The sequence below is a fragment of the Zonotrichia albicollis genome, chromosome 4, assembly GCF_047830755.1.
Source record: "Zonotrichia albicollis isolate bZonAlb1 chromosome 4, bZonAlb1.hap1, whole genome shotgun sequence".
NCBI lineage: Eukaryota > Metazoa > Chordata > Aves > Passeriformes > Passerellidae > Zonotrichia > Zonotrichia albicollis.
Window position 1 is genome coordinate 30,890,324 of NC_133822.1, and position 12,343 is coordinate 30,902,666.

General features: G+C 41.9%; 1 protein-coding gene across 1 annotated transcript in view; it reads right to left on the reverse strand.

The window, feature by feature from the left end:
• Positions 1 to 954: 954 nt before the first annotated feature.
• Positions 955 to 12,343, reverse strand: part of NUAK1 (NUAK family kinase 1) — a 46,753-nt gene continuing 35,364 nt past the window's right edge. The window contains exons 5-7 of the mRNA XM_005491181.4: positions 4,900 to 5,019; positions 4,464 to 4,596; positions 955 to 3,391 (exon numbers count right to left, since the gene is read on the reverse strand). Of these exons, the coding sequence (XP_005491238.1) occupies positions 2,238 to 3,391; positions 4,464 to 4,596; positions 4,900 to 5,019 (1,407 nt within the window). The 3' untranslated portion in view covers positions 955 to 2,237. The remainder of the gene's footprint in view (positions 3,392 to 4,463; positions 4,597 to 4,899; positions 5,020 to 12,343) is intronic.

Sequence of the window (12,343 nt, forward strand, 5' to 3'; positions counted from 1 at the left end):
ACTGACTCACACCAGCTGAGGATGTAGCTCTTACATCCCAGGGCGTGAGTTAAAAGCCATGGCTGCAAGGCACATCCACCCTTTTTTCAGAAAGGCCAGGGAGGCTATGTTGAGTTGTTTTAAAATGCACCACAGCAAACCTGTTAAATCAACACACTGCAAAATGGTGCTGGTTTGGGATGGGTAAAAGAGCACATGCAGGGCTTGTGAGAGAAGATGAGATGTCTGAATATCATACAGAGAGGTACACATCTGTGACCTGCAGTTGCCCTTCCTGAGCAAATGACAGTGGGCCAGATTTCACTTGACTACCTGAGAGTACATCTCTCAGAGATTTCATGGTATTGACGCCGTTTATTTCAGAGTCAAATTTGGTCCAGTGTAAGTGGATAAGTAAAAGGTAAAGGCTCTCCACAGATTAACTGATTTAGGAAACTCAAGCTGGTTCATCTTTATGCTAGGTAGCCCACTTGATTTTTAGGAGGAACCAGCAGACCTAAGTACCATGACACACTGAATAAGAGGAATCTGCAAATGAAATTGCTCCTGGTCCCAGATGCCATCGATATATGGACTTATCCCCAGTTCCCAAGGAATCCCCAGAGGAACTCTATTCAGTTTCTGCACCACCTCTACAATTTGGGACACAGTGGGTCAAACTCTGCTTACAGTTCCATTTACAGGGCAGGAGTGAGATCAGAACTTGTCCCATGCCCCCCTGCTCTGGGTATGAGTGTGGATACAAGTTCTGCAGCTGTGGATCATTTGACATCATCAGCTGAAACCTGTGATTTAATCACACGAGTGCACCTCCAAGAAAGCCAGGGGCTATGTGCTCATGGAAATGAGACTGAAATGGGCCTGAAGATTCCAGTTTGCCCAGGCCTGTCAAACACACAGTGCCTTTCTGACATAGGCTTACATTCAGGTAATCCAGTAGACCCACATGGTACCTTTATGGGAGTTGAAGCCTAAGGTCTGGATGGCTGGATATGTCTGAGAACACAAATGCATATCCTTTTTTTTTTCAAACTAGTATCATTGCACACTCAGTACCAGCTATACTAGATAGAGGCAGCCCCACAACTTTATGCTAACTGTTATTAAATCTACCGTTATCATTTCATCATTCAATTCTTTCTGCTAACACCAACCTAAACACATTTTCATTTGCAGAAAGGCATCTTCCCATTAGCTTTCTGACCTCTATCCATTTCCTACATTCTACAACCTTTTTGTTACCTAACATTCTGGTTGCAAACTACCGTCACCCCCAAATACTACAAGGTAGCAGCAAGGTGGCACAATTTGCTGATAGTGACTGAACTCTAGAGTGGAGGGTCAGTTAACCCTTGGCACCCTTTGTCAGATCCATCTTTTTCTGGGCATTCATCTAGCTGGCCATTTTGAAAGAGTGTCACAGATTGAACATATGGATTGAAATGCCTTAAAAGGTCATTTAGCTGCTGATAACATCCATTCCTTCCAGTTGCCATTATCATTTCTGTGGCTCTGTTTTTGCTGGTAGTTGGAAACAATTTTAGAACTTTCTACCCACTGAAGAGCAATGGGTCTGGTCACTGTGGAAGGTCTAGATATGAATGCCTCCTCCATTGCTTGTCCACAACCACCTCATGAGGTTTTTCTTGGGCAAGTCTCTCAAATTATCTTAGAACATATTCAGAACCTCTCAAGTCACTCTGCTGGAAGGGACCATGATGACCACTTCACCTGGTGTCCTGCATAATGCAAGCCAAAGATTCCCACTGAGCAATCACAGTACCCAGACAAAAAACTTCAGAGGGAAATAAAGCCTCTTGTTCTAAAAGGCATCCAAATCTGACTTAAAGAATTCAGCTCATCTCTTCAATAAGCTTATCTAATATTAATTACAAACCTCTCAAAACGTGTGTCCCTCACTTCCAGTTTTAACTCTGTCTAGCTTTGACTTTGAGCCATCAAGTCTTGATGCTTTTGTCTGCTAGCTCCTGATGTGCTTTCATCACAGATACAAAGACCAAAGGTTTTTCTCTGGTCAGGTAGGTAATATTTTGAGGACATAAAATTAGAGAAGTGTGAGATGGCTTTGGGGTAACTTTACTTGGAGTTCAGCTAAGTAGGTACAGTCAGCTCCTTTGAATCAAAACCTACCACTGTCAGCAAATCAGTGACCTGGCTTACTCCATCATAAAGGTACACAAATAACTCCCTTCCCTCCCTTTTCCATCTTCCCTCTGCTAGTTGAGCTTGTTGCAGATCTCTAGGGCTTTCTTGTAGACCTGAGTCACATCATCCATGTCTGTGAGAAGAGAAAAACTGCTGTCCCCCAGATGGTTGCGGTAACGCTTTAGATACTGTGGCCGTGGGCGGTTCTGAAGTCCTTCAAAGTTTTGGATCTGGAGGAAATTTTCAGCAGAGACACAGCTCCGTATTCTCTGCCTGTTTGGCCTGTTCTCTTGCAAATCCAGCAAATCAAATGAGTCACTGGACAAAATACTGTCATCACTAATTACGCTGGAAGGGCGACTGTAACTTCGAGGTAATGCGTCCCCAGGCAAGACCATTTCTTCCATGGCCTCCAGCGTTGGTGTGTCAGAGCTAATCAAAGCAGGTTCAATGCTGTTGGTAGAATACTTGCTGTTATGTTTCAAGATGCCCTTACGCCTGCAGGAATGGCTGTAAGACCCATTTCTGGATGGCTCTGTGACCCCTGGAGAAGTGTCACTGTTTACTGTCTCATCATTATTGTCCAAGAGTTCAGAAGATTCACTTCTTTCTGGAGAGGAGTAATAGCCAGACTCCCTCTGCTGAGTTTTCTTTAAGATTCCTTTTTTTGGCATTAGTGAAGACTGCTTAGTGCCATATTTGCCAGCAACCTCTCCCTCTGCAACACTTTTAATTGCCACACCAGTCCTACACAACTCTTGCTCCATCTTAAAAGCAGAGGGTAACACTGGGCTGACAACTCCTTCAATGAAACCTGCACTGTGAGAGCGATGTTCACTGTTGCTCCTTTTCTTCAGGATGCCTTTGGGTCTCTTGGAGGTTGGTTTGGTTGCATTTTCAGCTCCTCCTTCCTGGATGGACTGTGAAATGTCATTTTCCTTTTTTGATTTTTTCAGAGACCTTTGTCTCTCTAGTGTGACTTCAGGACCTTTGGGCTTAGAAAGGCACTTGATTTTGGTATCACTCTCTGGTTGGAGGCCAGTAGAACGGTGATGCCAATCAATGAACCTTGCCAGCAGTGGGGACTCAGAGTCCCTCATGGCATCACAGTCACAGACACTGCTCTTGTAGCCCCAGTTAACCCACCAGTGGTTGGCAATATCTTCAATGGTTGCTCGGCGTTCAGGGTTCACCATCAGCATCCACCTGATAAGACCACGAGCATCTATGGGTGAAGAATAGCATGTAACATTTTTAGAACATGGGCATTCTTAGGTTTGTCAGTTTAAATTGAAAGTGTGAAGACAATCAAATGAGCAAAAATAATGCTCCATACTACAGAGAAAGTGAAAAGAAACAAGGCTTTGATCGTCAGTCAGTGATGGAAAATGCCTCTGAGCACTATTTTATCAGAAGAATATGATTCACTCTGGAAAATGTACTCTGGGCTATCTAATAAATTAATGTTTATACTGTATTAGATAGTTAATAGTTCCATATTACTGAAGGAAGTCACCAACCTATTGATTCTAATGACAAAACTTAGAGGAAAATAAAACAAAATTGGGGTATTTTAAATTATCTACACATTATTGCTTCTGTATTTACTTTTTCCATAAACAATGTAGTCTTCTGTGTATTGTAAAGCTTTATTTCCGTATAGAGAGAGAGAAGACAGAAAACTGAAAGGAATGACAGACAACCAAAACAAGATAAATATTCATTTAAATATAATATTTGGATAGATATTTAAGGCTGGAAGGAGTCATTATAATCCATGAGCCAGACTTAGCTGCTACTCTTCTGTCAGATGATTGCTTAATGAGCCATCCTTGATGCCAATGTGAACACAGGGGCATTAATTCAGATTTTGGACTGCCTTCTTTAATAAGAGACTGTGTTGCTCTGACCATTCACCTTCTTGCTGTTTGTGGTAGCCCACAGTGTAGTGAGAGGACTGACCAGTATGTTGGACAAGTTTACAGCTTGTCTGAACAATTCCACTTGCAATAGCTAACAGACCTTCTACTGTCACAGATCTACTTAAAAAAGCCCATTACAGCTCCCCAAAGCAACAAAATCTATCTGCTACAAAACTTAAATTTCAAAAGGGCTTTTGGAAAGTGCTGCACCCAGATGGGAACTTATAGCAGATGAACTCAGTAGGAGAATGAGATTTTTTCTTTGGGTGTACATCATTCTAAAATGACACTGTAACATGTTGGAAAAGGCCAAACAAAATGCTCCATTCTGAACTGCTGTCAGCTCAGTATGTGGCTCTCCCTCCTTTTTCATACCTGAGGTCTGTGTTGGCTCACGATATTCTCCACTGCTGATCTGCCTGATGAGATTTTTGTGATCAAAGCCATCAAAGGGCATCGTTCCATAAACCAGAGTGTAAAGCAATACACCAAGGGCCCAGCTGTCAACCTGAAATACAGACACAATACGTGTGAAGCCCAGGAAAGCTGATCCCTGCCCTTCTCAATGCCATTAGCACCACAAGAGCAGCATCATGTCCAGTTGCAACTTCTGCTGGGCAAAATGGTATCTAACATCTCACTAACCACCCACAGGCAATGTAAACAAAAGTGAAGCAGCTTAAGAACTTCAAATACAGGACAGATCCAAGTGAACTCACATGTACAGTAACATTTGCATTAAGACTCCCTCTCAAGAACATTATCATCAAAGACATCCACATATCACCACAGAAAAACTGACCCTTCTTACCTCTGGGCCTCTGTAAGGCCGTCCATTAACTATTTCAGGGGAAGCATACAGTGGGCTTCCACAAAAGGTCTGCAGAAACTTGTCTTTATGATAAAGGTTGGAGAGTCCAAAATCAGCAATCTGTAAACAGAATTTCATAAGGCATTTGTAATATTAATGATTTCTTAAAGTAACAAAAAATCCTTTATTAGGAAAGACTTAGCTGTATTTGTTCCTGCCATAGGGAAAACTCAATGTGGGTTTTACTTTTCTCTCTAAAGATCCCTCAGAGAAGAAGGATCCCCAGGTTAAGGCCTCCTGATTAGGAACAAGGATGCTTTGGGTCCATTCACAGAGAGGCCACCAACTGTACAACCATCAGCTGGTAATTTTATCCTGGATGAATTGCGCATGCCTGCAAAGACAATCTCATACTGGGAAGCCTGCTGTCCATTGACTGCTCTTCATCTTGTATAGTCACTAATACAAAAGGAAAGCAAGCAGAAAGTATCACTCTTCTTATCACACTCATGCAAGCCAAAAGCCACGACCTTCAAATTCAACAGGAGGAGGGAGGCAGGAGTGTTGCAGGAAGCTAGAGCATTACTGGAAGAAAGTGATTTTTTAAATCATCTGGAATGTAGCTATGCCTGAACAAGGGGCAAAGCAAGGCAGTCACTCACTCCTCCAGATTCAGGGACATGGGTCTGAGGAATCTGAGCTGTTAAGCGCATGAGATGTCTATCACAAGATGTCTATCATGAGATAATAAACACAAGTCTGGTTCCTAACTGGAAACAACAGGCCCAAATCCAGCTTGCCCAACACAAACAAAACTTCCCTTGGGACTGTTGGGAATAGTGCCAAATATTCCAGAAATATTCCAGAAAAGTGCAGGATCAGGTCCAAATATTTTGTTTACTTCAATTCTCTGTTCTTGTTCTTACAAAACAAAGGCTGAGGACAGCAACATTAAATACTCCCACAACCTCAGCATTTTCTTTGTTTCTCTACACTGTCACTGTCATATTTTCTGAAAAATCTCTTTGCCCAGGTTTTTCTCCTGGGAAGCTGAGAAGCCTCAGAGAAAAATGAAAACAATAATTATCTGATTTGCTTCTCCTGCGTTTTGTTGCTTTGGAATGTGTTTGGACATTGTTTACCAACAGGTGGTTGTTTCATTGGTTTCATGTGAATTGTTTTTACTTAATGACCGATCTGTGCCAAGCTGTGCCAGGACTTTGGAAGAAGTCACGAGTTTTCATTAGTATCTTTTTAGCCTTTTGTCTGTATCCTTTCTGTATTCTTTAGTATAGTTTAGTATAGTTTAGAGTTTAGTATTCTTTAATATAATATAGATAATAAAATAATAAATTAGCCTTCTAAGAACATGGAGTCAGATTTATCATTCCTTCCCTTGTCGGGGGTCCCTGAAAATACAACATAGCACAAGGCAACACATCTCATTTTCATCTTGTTTAAAACCCAAATGCTTCTGCTTCCCAGAGATACTTGTATTACTGCCCACAATCAACATAATGCCTACATAAAAGCCATAAAGCACAGGCATAAAAAAGATATTGTAGATATAAAAGACGGGAGTTTTCTCTGGGTTTTCTTCACCTTATTAATGTCTTTTCTACCAGAAAGAAATTAAATCCCAGGAATTTTCACCAGAGAAAATTCATGAGAACACAGAGTGAGTGGGAAAGAAAAGGGCTCGCCAGCACCATCACTCACTTTGGCTTTCTAAAATGTGTATCATCGATGCCTCTAATACCTGTTGAATTACATTGTTCAGTGAACTCTTGGAAAAGGTTAAGTCTTTGTCTCTACTACCTCAACTAGTACAGTTACACTGAAAAATGACACAGTTGAGATGAAAAAAGGAACACATATATGCTTTATGAACTGGCAGAAATAGATATATAGTTGTTAGGTACTTTTGCATTAGAAATACAAACTTTTTATATATCCTTTTTACACAATTTTTAAAGTCACAAGTCAGATACGAGATTTCCTGCTTCACTCTTCCCTATTTTGATGTTCTGCCTGTGCAGGTGTGTGGTGGTTTGACCAGGAAGAAGTGGGAATTCTGGGATGTTGTGGTCAAACCAATGGATGTTCGGAGTTTGATACTGGCACCTGGTGTAGCCAGTGGGGTTTGGACACACCTCCGAGAATACACAGGGGTTAAAAAGCAGAGCTCTGGCCCTGGGAGGCTCTCTTGGGACGTCGAGGCGAAGAGGTCAGATCTCCCTCCCCTGTCCAGCCGCTGCTGCTGGGCAGGGGAGGGGCTGCCATGCGATAGGCCTGGGGCCTGGACAGAGATGGGGGTGAGAAGGCCTTCGAAGATGGAAGGGTGGAAGAGCCCAGGGAGTCAGCCCTCGGGCAGCCATCCCCCCCCCCCAACCCCCCAGGAGGGAGAGAGAGAGCCGGCGACACCGAATGTGATAGCAGCCGGCCCAGGAGGAGAAGGGGGGGGGGGGGAAGAGTGCCCGGCTGGAGCGGCAACGTGTGTGGGAGTGCCGCAGCTCCGGGACAGACAGAGACTGAAAGTTTTAACCCCTTTCTTTCATGATTGGGGCCTTGCAAAAATGCTAATCCTCCTCGAAGCTGAATAAGAAGGGAGATAGGAGATGAGATGAGACAAGGACCTGGCCCGAAGAATGTGGAGATGATTGAATGGGGAGAGATGATTTGGAGTGGCCTTTTGGCTGGACTTTTCTTGTGGCCATGGACTCAGTTTGTTCCTGTGACACAGAGACTGCACTTAGGGGGAAGCAGTGGCTCAGAACCAGGAGGGTTCATCGTGAGGACCCCTCGGCCCCAGGGGGTTGGAAAAATATGGGGGGGACAGATGTCCCAAAGCAGAGACTGTGCCTTTTTGGAGTGAGACAAGGAATCCTTAAAAGACAGCCCTAGAAGCAGCTCTGGTCCATGCCCAGTGGTGAGAGCACTGAGCATGGAAGGAAGATGTCACAAGCGGCAAAAGGACTTTTCCGGGCGGTGCCGAGTGACATTGGAAGCGCACGAGGTTTCAGTGTGTTTCCAGGGGAAGCCTATGGAAAAAGAAGGACTCCTCTCCTCTTCATGGACTGAAGTTTGAGTATACTAAAGGATGGTGCCAGGCTGGGCAGTTGGTGATTTGGGAGAATGTATCGGATTGGGAAATTCTGGTAGTGGGGAGGAGGAAAGTGTTTTTTGTAAGGTTTTCAATTTTTTTTTCTTTTCCTTAGAGTTTTTTCCTATTTTCCTGTAGTTTAGGTAATAAAGTGTTCTTTATGTTTAAGCTGGAGCCTGTTTTGCTTATTCCTGGTCACATCTCACAGCAGACACCAGGGTGAGGGCATTTTCATGGGGGCACTGGCTCTGTGCCAGGCTCAAACCATGACAAGGTGTTTCACTGACAATCTTTTTTTATCCTGATCAAAGAGCACCTGATTTCTGTTCATTAATTTTAATTCATCTCAACATGTTCCTTCATAGATTGAATCCACTCAGTCCCTCAGACAGTGTATTATCAACCAACAGCAGAAAATTCAACCCTTAAATACATGCTGTTTGTAAAATCTTCATTGTATGGTTGGAATGTCATTGAAAACAGCTGGTGTTGAATTGCAGTCTGCAAACATATTCTCATGGCTCAGATTGCACTTAATTGCCTTAAATTCCACTTTTTTATCAAGTCACCCTGCCTGGCTTGCAGGAAGTTAGTTTTAAGCCTTATGAAGTCTGCCCTGTCAATCAGGGGAAGAATGTGATCATTTCAGTGTTAAAAATTCGTGCTGGTCACTGATTTTTATTTTAGTTCAGGATGCAGCTAAGACAAGGACAAACACTGCACAGTGTGATTCCTTATGAAAATACATTCCCTTAACACCATGGAATGTATAAAATGCATATGGATGTGCATGAATATATATAAAGATATTATATATATATATATATATATATATATATATACACACACACATACGCACATATATAGCAATACATGCCATTGTTCACTCTAAGAAACTCTCAGACTTGGGCATTCATGTTTTCATTTTGACCATTCAGGAAAAGAATATTTATGTTACAATCCACTCCCATGCTCACAGACTGATGTTTATCAGCTTTTCCCATTAAAATTGTCATGCCCCCCAAAAAAAGATTAATAGAAGCCAACATTACTTCATATTCTTGGCACTTAAATGGAACTAAGTCAAAAAAACTTCCTAAACTGGGAGGAGCAGAAAAGTGGGCTTCCATTCCTCTTGCTTCAGGAGTATATATTTCATATTTATTGATAGCTATGTTAAACCAGATGTAAGTTATTGTTGAAGCATGGAATGTAAATTCCACTAAGTTCACACTCATGGAAATTGTCAGCTTTATCCCACTTAAGAATCTGTCTCTCTGTAGTGCAGATAGAGAAATAATTACGTCTCTTAAAGCAAATGAAATATATGTGCATTTGGTGAGACTTCCAGCAAAGTAAATCCCAATTCCATACATTTAGTCTGTAGATACAAAACCCTCGTGGGTTTTTAGTGGTTAGTCTGACTGGTGTCCCCTTACCAGCCCAAGAGAATGAGCAGTTAGCAGGATTATGTTACTGTTATACTTGCATTGTTCTACTCTTCTGTCACTTCGGGGTTGATCATACGGTTATGTCAACCTCTGCTAGACATCTCCTTTAGCTGCAATTCCCAGCCCAGGAACTGTTCTCATCCCTACTGTGAACAAGGATGCTCAGTCTCACAAGCGTTTAAAGCTCATTTGATTCATTTATGTCTGCTGCATTTAGTTGTTTTCAGTAAAAGTCTCCAGGAAATAGTACTGCATACAAGTCCATAAAAAACCTAGTAATACACCACAAATTGGATCACTTTTTCCTCTCATTGCACTCCATCTCTGGCCTGTGGATATGCAGAACTCTTCAAAATATGTACTTTTTGTGCTTCCAGACATTGATGTTTCCTTGTTGCTGTATTCTAACATGACTCTGCTTCTAGAGATTTTTACTCACCATCACAGCTCTTAAAAACAAACTCCTTCTTATGTCACCACACTCCTTCATGACCTTCATTTAATTATCTAAAGCTTAAGAATGGTCTCCGAGTTAGTAGTAGTAACAAGTAAAATGGGTCGGGACCCTTTTAGGTTGGATAATAATTTCTAATGGATTACTTGTCTTCTTTATTCCCTGTTTTAAAAGTATTATTTAAGCTGCTGTACAGGGATCCATTTTTACAACATCATATTTTTTCTTCACATTATTATGACATGTTTTTTAAATCATAATGCATAGATCATCGGCTTCATCAGAAACATGTATTTAATTGCACATTGCACCCAAGAACGAAGAGATTCCTTTAATTTTATCATTCTTAAAATCAAGCTACCAATTTTGTGTTTGTAATCCACTGAATGAAATATAAATACTAGGAAAGTACAGATAATACTATCAATCCATTTCTAGAAAATGCCTTCCCCCGAGTATTTGAAGCCTTCAGTCAATACCAAACCCCTGCAATTTTTTTCTGCCTGAACAAACCACGTGTAAGTACTCTCAGAATGTGGACCTGATAAATTTACTCCTAATAAATAATTTACAGTTCCATATGTGTTTCCTTGACAACGGTTACTGTTTAGTGAAACAAAGAAAAAGTGGGAAGTAAAATTCTGTGCAAGTAACACAGAAACCACAGCAACATATTCAAAACCTCATCATCAGGGAAACAGTGGCTGTATGTTTACCATCAAGTATTCAAAGCTGACCTTAGTCACAAGATTTAGAAAAAGAGAGCAGAGAGAAAAAGAAAAATCATACCATTATGCATCTCTTGAAGCAATCCAAATTCAAACACTATTGACTGTAAGATGTATGAAATACCAATACCTTCCTGAGTTTCAGTCTGTTTTTCAGTTTCATGAGACCTTTTGCACAAGTAGTGACTAGGGGACAGCCAAGAAGCCACTTCCCCATGCCAAGGCAGCCTTGACTGCTCAGAAGCCTTAACAGTGAAGAGATGTAGTTGAGGAAAGGCTGGAAATATGAAAAACACCTACAGCAGTTTAAACGCAATGCAAGTCATGAAAGGGAAACCCTCAAGAAAAGCATGTCCAAGTGACTGGAAGGTATGTGAGGAGGCATTGCCACCTGAATTTCTTCCACAACAGTGCCACTTGCTATGGCAGCTGAAATGCATCTGTGGTTCTGAAGCCCTTGGGTCAGCTCCAAGTGCAGACCAGACAAAGCCACCTGTCCTTGCCCCATCCTTCCGCTCTACCCACAGGTGAACAACTCCCATAAAGGACAGAGGGGCAGGAGCAGAACAGTCTGACAAAGACCAGCTCCCCAGAGGCTTGAGGAAATAACTGGTTTTGCATATGAGGACCACAGTGCAGAGATCCAGCTCTCCACAGCTAGCAAATTCCACAAATTCCTCATTTCTCTCAAGAATTCTCTGATTAGCTGGGAAGATCGTTTGGCATGTAATGTGAAAATAAAGGTCATCCTGCCTGCGGAAGCCTGATCTGTATACAATGTCCTCGAAAGGCTACTTTTTGTTTTCAGCACTGCTGAGAACGGCCCTGGCTGCTGCAGACAGTGTCCCTGTAGGAACAGGAGAGGGAAGGTCTGCTCCAACACTGGATGCTAACAGCAAAACATCCAAATATTGCCTTGGATGGGCCTTCTGTAAAAGACTATTTTTGGAAACCGCATATTTATGTGTCTTTAATCCACTAGCTGATCCAAGTTAGCTTCTGTCATCAGCATTACACAGATGGCAGCTACCACGTTACTTTCCACTTCCATTGCACATCAGCTCAAAATGAAGGCAATCTCTCCACTGTGAAGCACAGAAGGCCGTGCCTACAGCCCCAGGGTTTTCACTGGAGACAAAAGGAAGACCCAGGCTATTTAGGTACTGGGTTATGCAAGCAGCTCCTTGATTACTTTTTAAATTAAATAAGGATGCTCAAGCATCAGCAGAAACTCTTTGGTGTTCCTCCCTCTGCTTGTTTGTCCATGGATGAGCACATCCAGCCACCCTTACATCCAGCTACCCAAGGAGGAAAAAGGTTGAAAGTGAAACAGGTTCAGCTTCATTTTATAAAGGAATACAGATAGGATATATATATATAGGAAATTACCATGGAAATTAAATCTCTGCATTATTTAACTTTGTGCTACAGCTATAAACAATAGAAGAAAAAGACAGGAAAAAAAGTCACTCTTATGCTTTCACTGGGGAGAACTGGCATGGAAATGACATCACTGACATCACTACCCAAAGTATACGTTTGTGTCTGAAGTTCCAAGGCCGTTTCCTAATGAAGCACATGTGCTTTACTAGGTTTATTTTGAAACTCTATCTGCTTATTTTCCAGCCATGATCAAAAGAACATTCATACTATTCTGTAGGAGGCACTTGAACCCTGTAGACCAGAACAGTTGTTTCCTAGCCTTAGA